The sequence below is a fragment of the Cannabis sativa genome, chromosome 7 (assembly GCF_029168945.1).
Source record: "Cannabis sativa cultivar Pink pepper isolate KNU-18-1 chromosome 7, ASM2916894v1, whole genome shotgun sequence".
Classification (NCBI taxonomy): domain Eukaryota; kingdom Viridiplantae; phylum Streptophyta; class Magnoliopsida; order Rosales; family Cannabaceae; genus Cannabis; species Cannabis sativa.
The window spans coordinates 14,553,772-14,568,000 of record NC_083607.1 but is presented as its reverse complement, the minus strand read 5'-3'; the positions used below and the strand labels follow the sequence as shown (position 1 = coordinate 14,568,000).

Sequence of the window (14,229 nt, the reverse complement as noted above, 5' to 3'; positions counted from 1 at the left end):
TTGATATATATACACTCTATGGTGTCGGTTATTATGAAACAACCGATGCCATAGCTGCACACGTGTCAATAAAGTGTGCACCTATAGTGTCGGTTCCCTAATAACCAACGGCATAGGTGTAATTAATTATGCTGAAAACTTTTCAACCCCCAACCAACGACATATGTATTATCAATTTTTATACCTATGGGTTTTATCAAAAAATTGCCTCTAAATGTCAATTTCAAACTAGGCGGGTATTATCACACCCTTTAGCTTCCCTTTTTATAAATTGGGTTGAAAAAATAGCCTCTAAAGGCCCATATTGTAGTAGTGTGCCTTTGGGAACTCCAGAATGGAAGTTCAGACTTTGATAACTTGTTTCCAACTCACTATCTTTTAGTATTATGTGCCATGAAGACATGGAGTAATCAAATTCAGGCCTAGGGAGCTGAAATTACATGAACCTTCATCCTAGAAGTCAACTTGGGCTCTTAGGGTTTCAGCAAGCACCTAAGTTGACATCCTAACTAGGGTTTCAATTTCTAGGATTTTCTTAGTGAAAATGAGTCAAGCTTTGCATTAGGACATGAAATAGACATCCCACAGACATATTTGAGGCATCAGAATTAGATTAAGAGAAAGTTCATTTTTGAGCACCTGGGGCACCCGATGCCTGGGCACCCAGCGCCCAGGTTTACAATCTGTCAACCCAAGCCACTTCCAAGTATCAACTTGAAAATTTGACTCGTGTATTTTCTTCGTCTTCATCAAAAATGGGGAAACAAGTACTTTCAGGGAAGAAACAACACTTCTTAAGTTGCCGAAAGCAAGGCCCAACGCCCAGGTTGACACTTGGGGTTGGCCCTGCACCCAGGTTCACATTTTGCCAACCTGGGCCAATTACAATGATGTTTTTTGAGAACTCTTAGGGGTTGTATTCTCCATTTTTTTAGCAAAGATTAAGATTCAATTATTTTCAGGGACCAAACGAGACTTCTAGGAGGCCAAAAATGGGACCTTGCGCCTAGGCTGACACCTAACACTAGGCCTAGTGCCTAGGTTAACATATTGTCAACCTAGGCTAGTTCCAATCAATTTCTCAAAAAAGTGTTTTGGTCATTTTTTTGTCATAAAAAATAACAAAGATAGAAGCAAACTTGGGTAAAAAACCATAACCACAAGGCCCTAGAAACTGAGTCCAGCGCCTAGGTTGACAATTAACCTGGTACGCTAGTTTTGATCACTTAAATGCCAATTTTGCTCCTGGCATTCCCTCCAAAATGGTCAAAAACGAGGTAGGAGATCTCGTCCTCAAGTTCTAAAACATTGTAAGTATAAAAATGACATCCTGGACATTTCGAAATAAGCACTCAACTCCTAAGTTGATAAATGGCTTGGTGGTTGGGTTTTGCTTATTTGATTCTGATTTTATCTCGACCGTTCGTCTAGTTTTTCACAATAGTTGAGAGCCACAAAGTTAGAAAATTCAAATTCACAACTTTATATTTCTCATTTCCAACATGGTAAACTACTTGGAAATGGGCAGTTTCGAGTTTCCCATTTTTGTAAAACAGTATTATCTTTGAGAACTGGTGACCAGCTTTGCTAGAACATAGAAATGGACTAAGTGAGGCCAAAATATAACTTAGGCATCAAAAAATACATCCCCGGGATGTATTCCCACTCACCTAGTGTCTGGGTTGACGCAATATGTCAAACTAGGCGCTGGGATGTCAACCTAGGCGCTAGGTCTAGAATAACTTTTAGTAAAATGGCCATAAATCACTCAATATTGATTTGATTGACAAAATTCAACTTTTGTTTCGAAGTTATTTTAATGATCTATCAAGTAATGTCTAACATTTCAATCGCAATTTTGAAGTTATTGACTTCAAATTTCATCCTAAGAGAGTTACAAAAATAAACCACAACTTACCTAGAGTGGGTCCCGCCGTCAGGACCTGCGCTCTAAAAATTGACGATCAACCTCAGAGGTTAATTTTCTCCATTAGATCATCATATACGGTCAAAAATAGCCAATTTATTTTTTTTCTTCATATTTTTGGATTGTTTTGTTCCTATTTTCAAGGACCTCCTTCACATATAAAAGGAGAGCTCTTCTAGCTCATTTTTCATATTCAAACAAGTAGCCATAAAGGTCAGAGCATCTCTCTCTAGTTTCTCTCTCTAAAAATTAGAGCATAAACACTTAGCCATTTTTCTATAATTCCATCTCGTGAGAATAAAAACTCGAAGTAGATGTAGCTCCATTACTGTCGAGATACAAGGAGTGAACTACAATAAATTGCTGTCTCTCTATTTATACGTAACAAATATTTCATTCTCATCAATCTAGTGAGCAAGTGTGGCTTAAAAATCTTTGTCAAGATTTCTAAGTCAATATTTTGGTTCTTTCATTGAGAGCTACAACTCAAGATAGTTACTTTCAAGATGGTTGCAACACGCTCTTAAGTGTTGACAAAGGAGCCCCAACATCTGGCCAAACAACTGGGGGCACGCTAGTTACTAAGGTTGGAATTAGGACTACTCTTACACCCTTGTTGTTTTAACCTCTGAATCTCCTCATCACGTCGTTGAATCAAAGCTTCCATCTCTACGAACCTTTGCTCCAAATCTAACGGAGCATGTGGTGGATAATCATCACTCCTGCTAGAAGCCCTCCAATGGCTTCCACCTTGGCTACGGGACAACTTGGATTCCACTCTCTCCAACCATTACTAGCCTTAACCATGTTTCTTTGACTCTCCATATTGCACCAGGTGTCCATTCTACAGGACAAACCTGTCGATTCATAAGTCAGCCTGGTCAGGCAACGATTTAAGTTGTAATCTTACTACCGAACTTATCAGTTTAGGGCAATGCATTCAAATAAATAATTATAAACTATTTTGCTCCGTAACATGCTTTTCTAATTACATACATTACTAAACAAGCAAAGGCTTACTGAACTTGAGTTGAACTTTTCTCTGATGATGATTGTACATGTCTTGACGATCTTCGGTAGACAAACTTGGCGGCTCTGATACTAAAAATGTAACGAGTTGATACTTAGGCGCGTTACCGTGATTTTCCAATTACATACCACCTTTGCTAATCAAAGGGGTTTTCCTTAAAAATTGTGCTAAATTAAAACTTTGATAAACTCTAAATTTTATTAACTTATATATATTTATTTACATAGACCGAGATTCCATACTTTAAACTTTTACAAACATTATCAAAATACATTTATAAACTGGTCGCTCAGCAACTACAGAATAAAATCCAAGATGTCCCGAGACCGAACACTCCAAGCTGTGTTCTCTCGACATAAACAATCATCATTCGAAATCAGAACTCACTCTAGTTCAGCTTCTGCCTTTTCTCAACCTACACATGAAAGAAGAAACTGTGAGCCAATAGACTCATTAAGAAAAACATATAATAGATACTATATTGCTAACTTGCATCTAGCCACCCATACACCTATCCGCAAGGCTTATTAGATGACTAAGAATGTTCTTAACTAAGATACGACCACTGGACCACTGTAGCACATGCACTCAGTACTGCCACTGTACTAGTGTTGGTAGGGTATGAAGCGTACCCCGAGTACCGCTAAGTGCTGTACCACATGCACTCTGTACCTACCCATAATAGTGTTGGTAACACCATAATGTATTCCTTAGACATTGTACACTATACCAATGCACTCAATACCACTACCGTACTAGTGTTGGTAGTGTACGAATCACAACAAGCATGCATATATATCACACATACATACATTTACATATATAATATGTTCTATGCTATTCTTACCTCGATTCTGAATTCAAGTGAGTTGGTCGAATTGAACAGAAAGCCTCGTGTTGGATGGATGCCCTAGTCACATTTACGTAAACGGGTAAACAACACGCCAAAACCCTAATCCGGGAAACCCAAACCCCCAACTAAGGGTTCTGCTATAGGTAACCAATTAAATATTACCCTCATTAAAAAGGAATTAACCAACCAAGGCTCTAAAAATAACACGAATTGACGAAATGGCTTGTTTGAGAAACTTGTCCCAGAACCGGTTAACCAGTTTTACACTACCTGTCAAACCGGTTAACCTGTTTGCACTAGGTAACCCAAAATAATCCAATTCTTGATGAAAATGTGTCCAAACTTCTCCAAACTTTCCAGAACACCTATAATAACCTCAAACAACATATTCCAATCGATAAAAGAAACATACAACCCATGAATCCAATTCTACCATGAATGAGCCAAGTATGAGGTCACAAGCTCAAACTTGCCCATTCCACAAACAAACCAGCAAAATTAACAACAAACAATTAATTCTAACTTAAAACAACCTAGAGTAAAACCTAACCTAAACAACCACTATATCTCAAAATTGCATAACCAAACTTAAAACTTAAACAACACAAAGGCTATATCTATAGGGTTTTACCTTAGATTGAAACTCCTTGATTCCTTGCTAAATCTCCAAAAAATAGTGAAGGTTAGGGCTGGCTCCTGCTGGTTCTTGTGGCGGTCGAGCATAGAGAGAGAGAATCGGAAACTTTTATGTTTTCTTGAATTTTGACTTTTCTTTTCTTAATTTCTTCCAACTAAGAAAATCCTAAGTAATCCATTATTTTTAGCTGAGAAAATAAGTGGCCAGATGCCACTCATAAAAGATGCCACCTATAACTAAAATATAAAATATCCAAATTGTCCTTTAACCTCCTTAGTTAAGAAATTGTAAGCCTATGGGTAAAATGGTCAAAAGCCATATTCCTGCTCAACTCGAAATTCTATTTATCTCAAATATTTATCCCACCAAGAAATAGATTTTAGACTTACCCATGTGACTCTAACGGCCATCCATTGCATTTTTCCGTCATCGCCGAGCAAAAATCATAAAAATTGTATAATTCATATATAGCACAAATAATACTACTAGAGCTTAATAAAATCTCTAGAATTGAGAAATTATAACTCTAGTGCCCATTTCTAAAAATGGAGCCCACAAATAATAAATTCATGCATAATTATAACAATATCAATAACTAACGCTAATTACCTTTACTAATCCATATTCTAAAATGCAGTTATCACAGCAAGGCATATTGCTTTTATTCTCTGATTTAATCCCACGAATGTAGGGATTATCTTCGGTCTTGAAAGCAACGAGATTTATCTCTAAAATTTCCAACTCACATATTCTGCTCGATGCATATGTGTTGATCACGAGATTGTACTTTGGTCAAATGTCTTTTATTACTCAACTCGGACATCCTGTTATAACAAACATTTATATCAACCTTCGAGGGATGGATGGTGTGCTTCCTTTCGCCCACATAGGAAAATACAGAACACGTGTCATCCAGCTCATTACCACGTCACACTGCAAAAAATAGAATAACACCATTTGGTCCTAAAAAATAGTTGATTCTCAATATTTTTCTGAAGATAGAGATGATGCTTGCAAGAATTCTTAAAAAACTCCATTTTTTGTTGCCTAGGTTTGCAAATTGTCAACCTGGGCCCAGGGCCAGCCCCAAGCATCAACATGGGTGTTGGGCCTTATTTTTTATGCCCAGGAGTTATTGTATTTCATCTAGAAGGACCTATTTCCCCATTTTTTATGATGACGGATTCAATGTAAAATTTGGATCCTCGATCAGACACTTGGAAGGTGCCCATATTGATAGATTATCAACCTATGTGCTAGGTGCTCGGGGCCCCAGGTGCTTAAAAATAAACTTGCTTTGAATTTGATTCTGATGCCTCAAACATGTTCGTGGTATGTCTAGTTGATGCCCCAATACAATTTTTGGCCACTTTGCACTAAGATAGTCCCGAAAACTAAAACCCTAGTTGAGGAATGTCAACTTGGGCACTAGGTGAAACCCTAGGTGCCCATGTTGGCTTTTGGGTTGCAGGTTCGTGTAATTTCAGCTCTCGGACCTTGGAGTAGGTTGCTCCATGTCTTCATGGTACAGAACATTGAAAGAGAGTTAATTGGATATAATTTATTGAAGTTTGAACTTTCATTCTAGAGTTCTCGAAGTCAACGTAGGCATAGGGCTAGGGACCCCACCCAAGTCGACCTGTTATGACTCGGGACTACTCAACTCGGAGATGTCATATTTCTTACCACATGTCAAACATTGATGTCCATGGCACCAGGGCTAGTTTTCGAGTTAATAGTACTAGCAATCGTTGTTTAAAGATTCCATAACTTTAATATGTTGCTGACTATTTTATTCATAGCTAAGTGATCTTAATTCTCTGTGCAATACAAGTCACAATCTCATGTATGAATAGAAAATTTTATGATATTTATAAATAAATTATTCAATATAAACTATAAATAATTTAAAACTTAAATATATATGAAAATGTTCAACTCTTATTTACAAATAGAAATATCTTTACAAGCTTTTCAGGGAATAAATTCTAACAAATCTCTCCTTATCAATTCAGTTCTAATTGGTATAAGGAGTTACTACTAGATGAATATTTCCTGCTTCCTCAAAAGATTACAAAGGAGATTGATCAATTTTGTCGAATTTCCTTTGGGGAGACAATGGGAGCACGAGTAAGATGCATCTTTCTTCGTGAGAGTGTGTTTGTAAGCCGAGAAAATTTAGGGGTCTTAGTTTTCGGGATGGGTCTAAATGAAATAAGCCAGCTCTTGCAAAATATTTGTGGGCTTTTAATTTAAAGCAAGATATTTTGTCGATAAATTGTATCTTACGAGGCCAATATGTGTGGTCTCATGAGCTTAAACAAGATGTGAGTTGGTATTGGAGAAAACTCATGAGACTTGGGGAGATTTTCTTCAGAGTTGAGATCCAAGAGGCTTGTGTGGCGAATAGGTTCAAGGTAAGTAAAATGTATAAAAAAAATTTGAAGAATGAATCTCATGTATTGTTTGTGAGGACTGTTTGGTGTAATCTATCAGCTCCAAAATATTATTTTATTGTTTGGCAAGCCTTTCATGGTCATCTTCTCATAGGAGACAGTCTTATTAAAAGACAAATGTCTATTGATACACCATTTTATTCGGTATATGAGCTTGAATTGGAGAGTCATTCCTATCTATTTTTCTCTTGTCCTTACTCTTGGCAAGTTATGCAACTCATAGGGAATTGGCTCAGTAGTAAACTATGGCCATGTGATTAAGAGGATTGGATTCAATGGATGAATAGCAGGAAGCCCAAGAGCTTTTTGACCGATGTGTTTTGTGTGGCTATGGCCAATGCTATGTATAGAAATTAGTTGAATCGAAACTTGTGTGTGTTTGAGTGAAAGTGTGTGGCTCCTCATTGTATTGATACCCTAGTTAAAGAAAGTCTTAAAACTAGAGTTTTCTTTATTAATGAAAAGAAATTATCTAACTTAGATAAGGACGCTTTAAAGTTTGTCAAGAGCTGCTTATAGGAATGGTAAAAGGGGTATGCCCAGATGAAGTTGATTAATGAAGTTCTTTCCGGTAAAAAAAAGAAATTTTAGTTACATTAAAAAATTTCTTGTGAGTTTTAGTAATATTTAGATTCGAGGTATCATTAATTTAAATTTAGTACAACACGTATTGAAACTAAAAATAAATTTAGTCACACAGATTTACAAATTATTTTATACATGGCATTGCCACTTAGTAATGTGAATAGTTCCATGGTAATTTCTAATATCACCAATAATTCAAAAGATAGATCCGAGCTTTTAGAGGCAAAACTAATTATTAAAAAAAAGAATTATAATAATAAAATAACATAACATATTAAAACATCTCCAATGGTAGCATTCTTTAAAGATATTATATATCTCTACATCATCTAAAAATATATTTTATTTTATCTTTCTTCCACATTATTTTTAGCACCTTTACATCTAAAAACACTCCAATAATATAACACCTTTTAAAAATATTATAATTATAATCTCACACATTAATATATACATAAATATCTTTTTCTTTATTAAACTATTATATATATATTGCAACTTTAATTTTTTATCTTTTTTAAAAAAAAACATAGCATCAATGTTATTGTGTGGCATCAATACAAATTTCAAGAATAATATTCTTTTATCTCCCATAATTTAACATCTCTACATTTTGCTACCTAAACTTTCTATTTCGCCAAACATTCTCCAAAATGCTACTATTAGAGATACTTTTATAGACATGAAAGGAGAGAACAAATTTTTATTGGAAAAAATTGCACCAAAAAGATCCATGAATTTTAAGTTACTTAGAAAAAGCAGTTCATCATTACACTGCAACTAGCTCTACTTTCTAACTGTAAAATATTGGTCAGAAATAGAATTATTAAGGTTGAAAAATGTATGAGAAGCTACGCTTTCATGTTGGAGATCTTCCTTCCAAGCATCACTGCCCCTCTTTCTGTACAAATTGAGTTGATGCTGCTATCTTCACAGTTAATTTGTACCTGTCCTCTACACATAACAGAAAGCCTAATAGCCACTAAATTTGTCATGTTGGTATGAGGGGAATAAAGAAAAGGCCCCGTGTAACTAAAACAGGCGATATCTGCAATATGCTTGATTTGGGGAATTGAAGTATACAAAATAATGCTATGTATCTTATCAGCTCTCTTTTTCCAGAATTGGAGCATAAGATACCAATCCAGAACGAATATGTTGGATGGGTTCAAGAGAATTCTGGTCTCTTCAAATCACTGTAAGTTTACAAGCAGAAAAGGAGTCAGAAATGAAATTAGCAATATGGCAACATTGTCAAACCAAGAGAGTACTAACATATATGCGAAGTAACTGTTTTCTAAGCAATGTGATATTAGTGTTCAATCCATCAATATTTTCTGGTCTTTATAGTCACATTCAGCTCCAATTTCATTTGTTTTTGAGCATCTATCTAGTTCCTTTTGAGCCATATGATTTAACTACTAGTAACGGCACATGTAAAAGGACAGGGAAAAAAAAATCAAAGTAAAAAGATGGTTTGAAAATTCAAACTTACATTTCAATCCCTAAGTCACTCCCATCTTTGTTTTCGCTGAGAATTCTACGGTCTTGACATTTCCTTCGTGTCCTTCTTTTTCAAACGTGAAATCAAGATGTTTTTCCACAGACTTCAATACAGCAGTACGTTTGGATCTTAAGCGGTACGGAGGAGAGGCATTAAAAGCCTTACCATTTGGGCAGACTGAATTAATACCATGATAAGTTGAACTCTTGCATGAACTCCCATCTCGAGAACCAGGCATTTCCAAATTAGTTTTAGTTACATCATGTTCCTGAGTATCAAGAAGCATGTCTCCATTAGATTCTCGATCTGCTTTCTTATTCTTATTTGGAAGCAAAGGGGTTTGCTCTTTATACTTTCTCTTTCGTAAGATGGAAGGAGTATTGGGAAAGGTCAAGGCAGCCATTTTTAAGACTGATTCGGGACTCTGCAAATTGAAACTCTGGCCCTTCACACAAGGAGGAGTGAAGCAACTACCAGGTGATGAATACGTACTAGAATTGAACTCATTCTGCAAGGAGTGAATACTGGAAAGATCTGAATCCAGTGGAATACAAGCATCTAATTGTGGTGGCTCATAACACAACGAACCAAAAAACAAACTTCCAGAAGACGAAGGCGTTCCAACAACTTTGTCTTCTTTCACTTCCTCGTCGAATCCACAATTGTCGAACTTTCCCTCATTGTTGAGGCTACAATGTTGAGACTGTTTGCTTATCAAGCAGTTCTCAATATTTGCCTCCCTGTTGATTCCACCACTTTCAAACTTCATTACTGAATCGGAATTGCTGCAGCTAGGATCCATATTTGAAGATACTGGCTTTGATTCTGTACCTTCAGAATCGGCAGACTCATTTGGAGGAGCACTTGATGAGCCAAGCATACTACAAAGAGCACCAGAAGAGTCTAACTGATTATTGACATCTTCATTTATCACATACATTGCTGCACTACCCAATACATGAGCAGTAGAATCAAGTTCTTTATTTGAACAGACAGGTGTTTTTTTAGTTGAAGGACATTTATTCATATCTTTTGGACCATTCTGGTAGTTACTCTTACTGACTGGTGGAAGGCTGCCAGTATTGATAAAGAAATCTAACTTTTTCTTCAAGGAGCTATTCCAGTGATTTTTTATCGCATTGTCGGTCCTGCACGCACAATATATTAAGATTGGGACAAAACCAGTATATTATGGGATGAGAAATTATTAGTTTCCCTTTCATCATATTATTCACTGCACCTCTACTATAAAGATTTAACTTATGTTAATAAAAAAGCCTAATTAATTCATATTAATGCATTCATTTGAAAGAGTTATAACATGAAGAAACAGATTTTCCTCGTGTGAAATTTTGGATACTTAAAATGACAGCAACAATCACCAAAAGGGTTACAACGTGAAGAAACGGATTTTCCTGGTGAAATTTTGGATACTTATACGGACAGCAACAATCACCAAAAGTCATTGGCTTTTAATATCTGATATCCTGTGAGTGATGGATTATACAAGATCAAGAGAATCACAACACCTTACTTGGTAGTTCTCACAATTACCTTCCAGGTGAAACTTTAATGAAACACCTAGATCAAACAATAATTACCTTCCAGGTGAAACCTTAGCTATTTCAGTCCTCACAATTGAGATATTTGCCTTAATGAAACACCTAGATCAGACAATAATTACCTTCCAGGTGAAACCTTAGCTATTTCAGCCCTCACAATTGAGATATTGCCTTAATGAAACACCTAGATCAAACAATAATTACCTTCCAGGTAAAACCTTAGCTATTTCAGCCCACTTGTTCCCATGTATCTGATGGGCATGCATGAGAGATAATTCCTCAGCTATTGTCCATGCATCTTTTCTAATTTCCGGATTCAAATGATTGTGCCACCTGATGCATCAGAAAAAGAGCTTTTAAGATAAATAAGCTACTCAATACAATAAAAAATGAAACCATCTGAACAACAGTGAACAAATCTATGATAGCAAGAAATCATAACATAAAGCATTATTACATAAGTACATAAATCCCAAGTTGATAACACTAGAAAAACATCACCGAACTAAGAAACAGAAGTAATGGGAAAAGTAACAACTTCTAAGGAGTGTCTATGATAGCAAGAAATGAAACCATCTGAACAACAGTGAACAAATCTATGATAGCAAGAAATCATAACATAAAGCATTATTACATAAGTACATAAATCCCAAGTTGATAACACTAGAAAAACATCACCGAACTAAGAAACAGAAGTAATGGGAAAAGTAACAACTTCTAAGGAGTGTCTACCTCTCCCGGCATTGTTTTCCAATACGACCAGGCAAAGACTTGGCTATCAATGACCATTTTGTTGCCCCATATTTACTGACAAGTTCAGTAATTTTTTTATCCTCCTACAACCAAAAAAATGATATCTCGTAATTAATATTCTTGCATGATGAACTACATGAACAGGAGAGTAAGAGCATTATCAGGTAGCAACCTCTGGAGTCCAAGGACCTTTGACAAGATCAGGATTAAGGACCTTCTGCCATCTGTGCAAACATTGCACTTCTGATCTATCATTAAAAAACTCGGCTGCATAAAAATGTCCAAATATCAACAAGCTGCATTAATGCAATCAGAGTGTAACCAAAGAGGTTCAGGGTATCAAAAAATCCTAGAAATTTCCATCTGCAATGCAAGTATAATATGTCTGCCACTCTCTCTTCTATGTGATCTGCAGCTAGCTTTGACTTGAATGACATGGTTGAATAAAAATTCTTGACATTCAAATATATCAGTTTTTAAGTATAAGGTAATTCAAGAAATGACAAATATTGAAGTAATTTAACTAAAAAGCCCAAGTATTTTTCTTCCTTTAAGTTAGTTATATGTTGGCAACTGCTCGTCGAAGCTTGATACTCAGTGTCTGCACTACAGCTCTACACAATAAACTTCTAGTGCAACTATTTCAATATAACATAAGTAGGATTATTAATGTATATCTTGGCAAACATTGTTTTGACTTAATAATATCAGATTTATTTCCATACATGGTCGTACATTAAAAGTCATATTTCAAACCGTGTCCTGAAAACTAAAACACTAATTTTTAAGAATAAAACGAAAATAAAAATAATAATAATAATAAAAAAACCTATTTTCTTCCAACTCTTCCCATTAAATGCTGCAACAGCACTCCTTAATGTTTCATCCTGTTGCCAATTGAACATGTAACAAAAGGTAAGTATGAAACGTTCTGCTCGATAAGCTAGTCTTCAATTAGTCACCTATAGACATAAACATGGAAGTCCTTAAGCAAATTCAAATGAACAAGTAAAGAGAATAATAAAAACCTCCTGTGGAGTCCAACCACCCTTAGCTCGTCTAACAGGGCCACTGGTTCTCCTACAAACTCAAGTATATACAATTAGCTCATGAACATAGAAAAAGAGGGATTAAAACCATCTGAAAATTCAGTAATGGCAGAAAAAAAAAATTCACACTCCAATGAGAAATGAACTAAAGCAGATGTTTACTGAGGAGGAAAGGATACAAATCCAAAATCTGTATAAAGTGAATAATTTCATATCATCGTAAAGCATAACAGAGCTTAACTAACTGAATTGCAATAGAAAGGGACTTAACGGATAGTACCATTGTGAGGGAGAGTTAGATGCTGGGCTACATACTCCGGGGGACTTGCGAATGACGCTACCACTGCCTTCGGAGACAGAGGAACTTGACGCGGCTGTTGATTGCTTATTCTCAAGACAACATTCCTCCAATTTCACATCAGCCATATCCTTCTACACTTATCTCCAAAACCCAAAATCCTATAAATAAATAAAACGCATACATACTCATACTAACAAACCACATACACAAATCTTATCAGCAAACGAATTATAAGAACAAGACCTCAAAAAGAAAAAAGAGCACAGCTTTCTCTGAATTCCCAAATCCAGATAACAACAACAGAAAAAGAGTAGGACCCAGATCTTAGTATCAGTTATTAGATCGATTAAGGTAGAACAAAATCAAAATCACATCCAATAAACAAAGAATTAAAGGGTTTATGATCACGAAGCACGAGAGCCCACTCAGTAGTTCATATAAATTAAAGGTACTTCCGTGCCAAGAAAACGAAGAAACGTTATAGAAAACAGTGAAACTGATTCAATTCAAACAAAATTCTGAATTTTCCAGGTGAAGAAAAAAAAAAGTACCTGTTCCGGTGAAGGTGTGGCGGGAATCGAACTGAAGCTCATCCCTTCAAACCAGCAATTTCAAACCCAATACGAAACCCTTCTCTGAAACATTAAGACGAAGAAGAAGAAGATGATGAAGAAGGAAAGAAGAAAAAATCTACTCTGTTTCGAAAAATTCTCGCCCGTTGAAACTAAGAGAGAGAAAGACGAAGGGAGAAGTAAAAGGAAAGATTATTATATTTAATATTTATATATATAACGAATATATAATCACCGACGTCTCCGTTAATTACCGTTACCGATTCCTTTTTTGGTTTTGTGGCATTTCGGAAACCCTATAAGTTAGCGGACGTTAAATATGAAAAGTTTGATGGGGGAGACAAAAGTTTAAACCTCAAACGGCACTCTTATATGGTCCACTTCGTTAAATGTCGAACATGTTTGGAGCCTTGGATCCCAGGCCATCGCTTCCCGGGCTTTTCTAAACCGTTCGATTTATTGTAAATACTCGTGATTTATACCTCTGAAACAGAAAGCTCCGCCTTAACTAATTCAACTAGTGGGCAGTTAACAATAAATATTAAAGTTCGTCCCTTCACCTCAACGGCTAGGATTGAAATTTGTTCATGCTCTACGATTAATCGTGACCGTTGGTATGAACAAATTTGTTTGGCAACTGCCCCTACTTAACTATTTATTTTTGAATCATTGCAAAAAAAAAAAAAAACTATGTCTTTTTATTAACCTGAAATATTTATTTATTGTTTCTTTTTTTATATATATAAAAAAATTTCATTTTTTTTTTTATGAAGAAAGGTGTATCCATTAAAAAACAATACTAGAATTGAGGATACAATTTTACAGAGAAAATTTATTTCTTTTTTACAAAGCTTTCTAATCTAAACCTAAAGCATAGTTAGTTAGACGATGAGCGACTTCATTTGCCCCTCGAGGAATGTAGCCAACAGTAGCTTGAGATAGGGATGATAGTAAGCTTTGAATCTCCATGACAAACTTATTCAGGTGTAGATTATGAGAA

At 35.7% G+C, this 14,229-nt stretch overlaps 1 protein-coding gene across 4 annotated transcripts; it reads right to left on the bottom strand.

Moving 5' to 3' along the window:
- Positions 1–8,160: 8,160 nt before the first annotated feature.
- LOC115697338 (transcription factor MYB3R-3) lies at positions 8,161–13,427 on the bottom strand. 4 transcript variants are annotated; one of them, XM_030624294.2, is made up of 9 exons: positions 13,209–13,427; positions 12,637–12,815; positions 12,336–12,387; positions 12,137–12,194; positions 11,480–11,574; positions 11,287–11,390; positions 10,759–10,887; positions 8,984–10,140; positions 8,161–8,684 (listed from the first exon to the last, which is right to left on the bottom strand). In XM_030624294.2, the coding sequence occupies exons 2-8, from the start codon at positions 12,780–12,782 to the stop codon at positions 8,994–8,996; spliced, it is 1,731 nt and encodes a 576-aa protein (XP_030480154.1). In that variant the 5' UTR covers positions 12,783–12,815; positions 13,209–13,427; the 3' UTR covers positions 8,161–8,684; positions 8,984–8,993. The 4 variants fall into 4 exon arrangements, with proteins under 4 accessions (XP_030480154.1, XP_030480155.1, XP_060957843.1 ...); XM_030624295.2 differs by having other exon boundaries at positions 12,637–12,798; XM_061101860.1 differs by having other exon boundaries at positions 12,637–12,793.
- Positions 13,428–14,229: the final 802 nt, after the last annotated feature.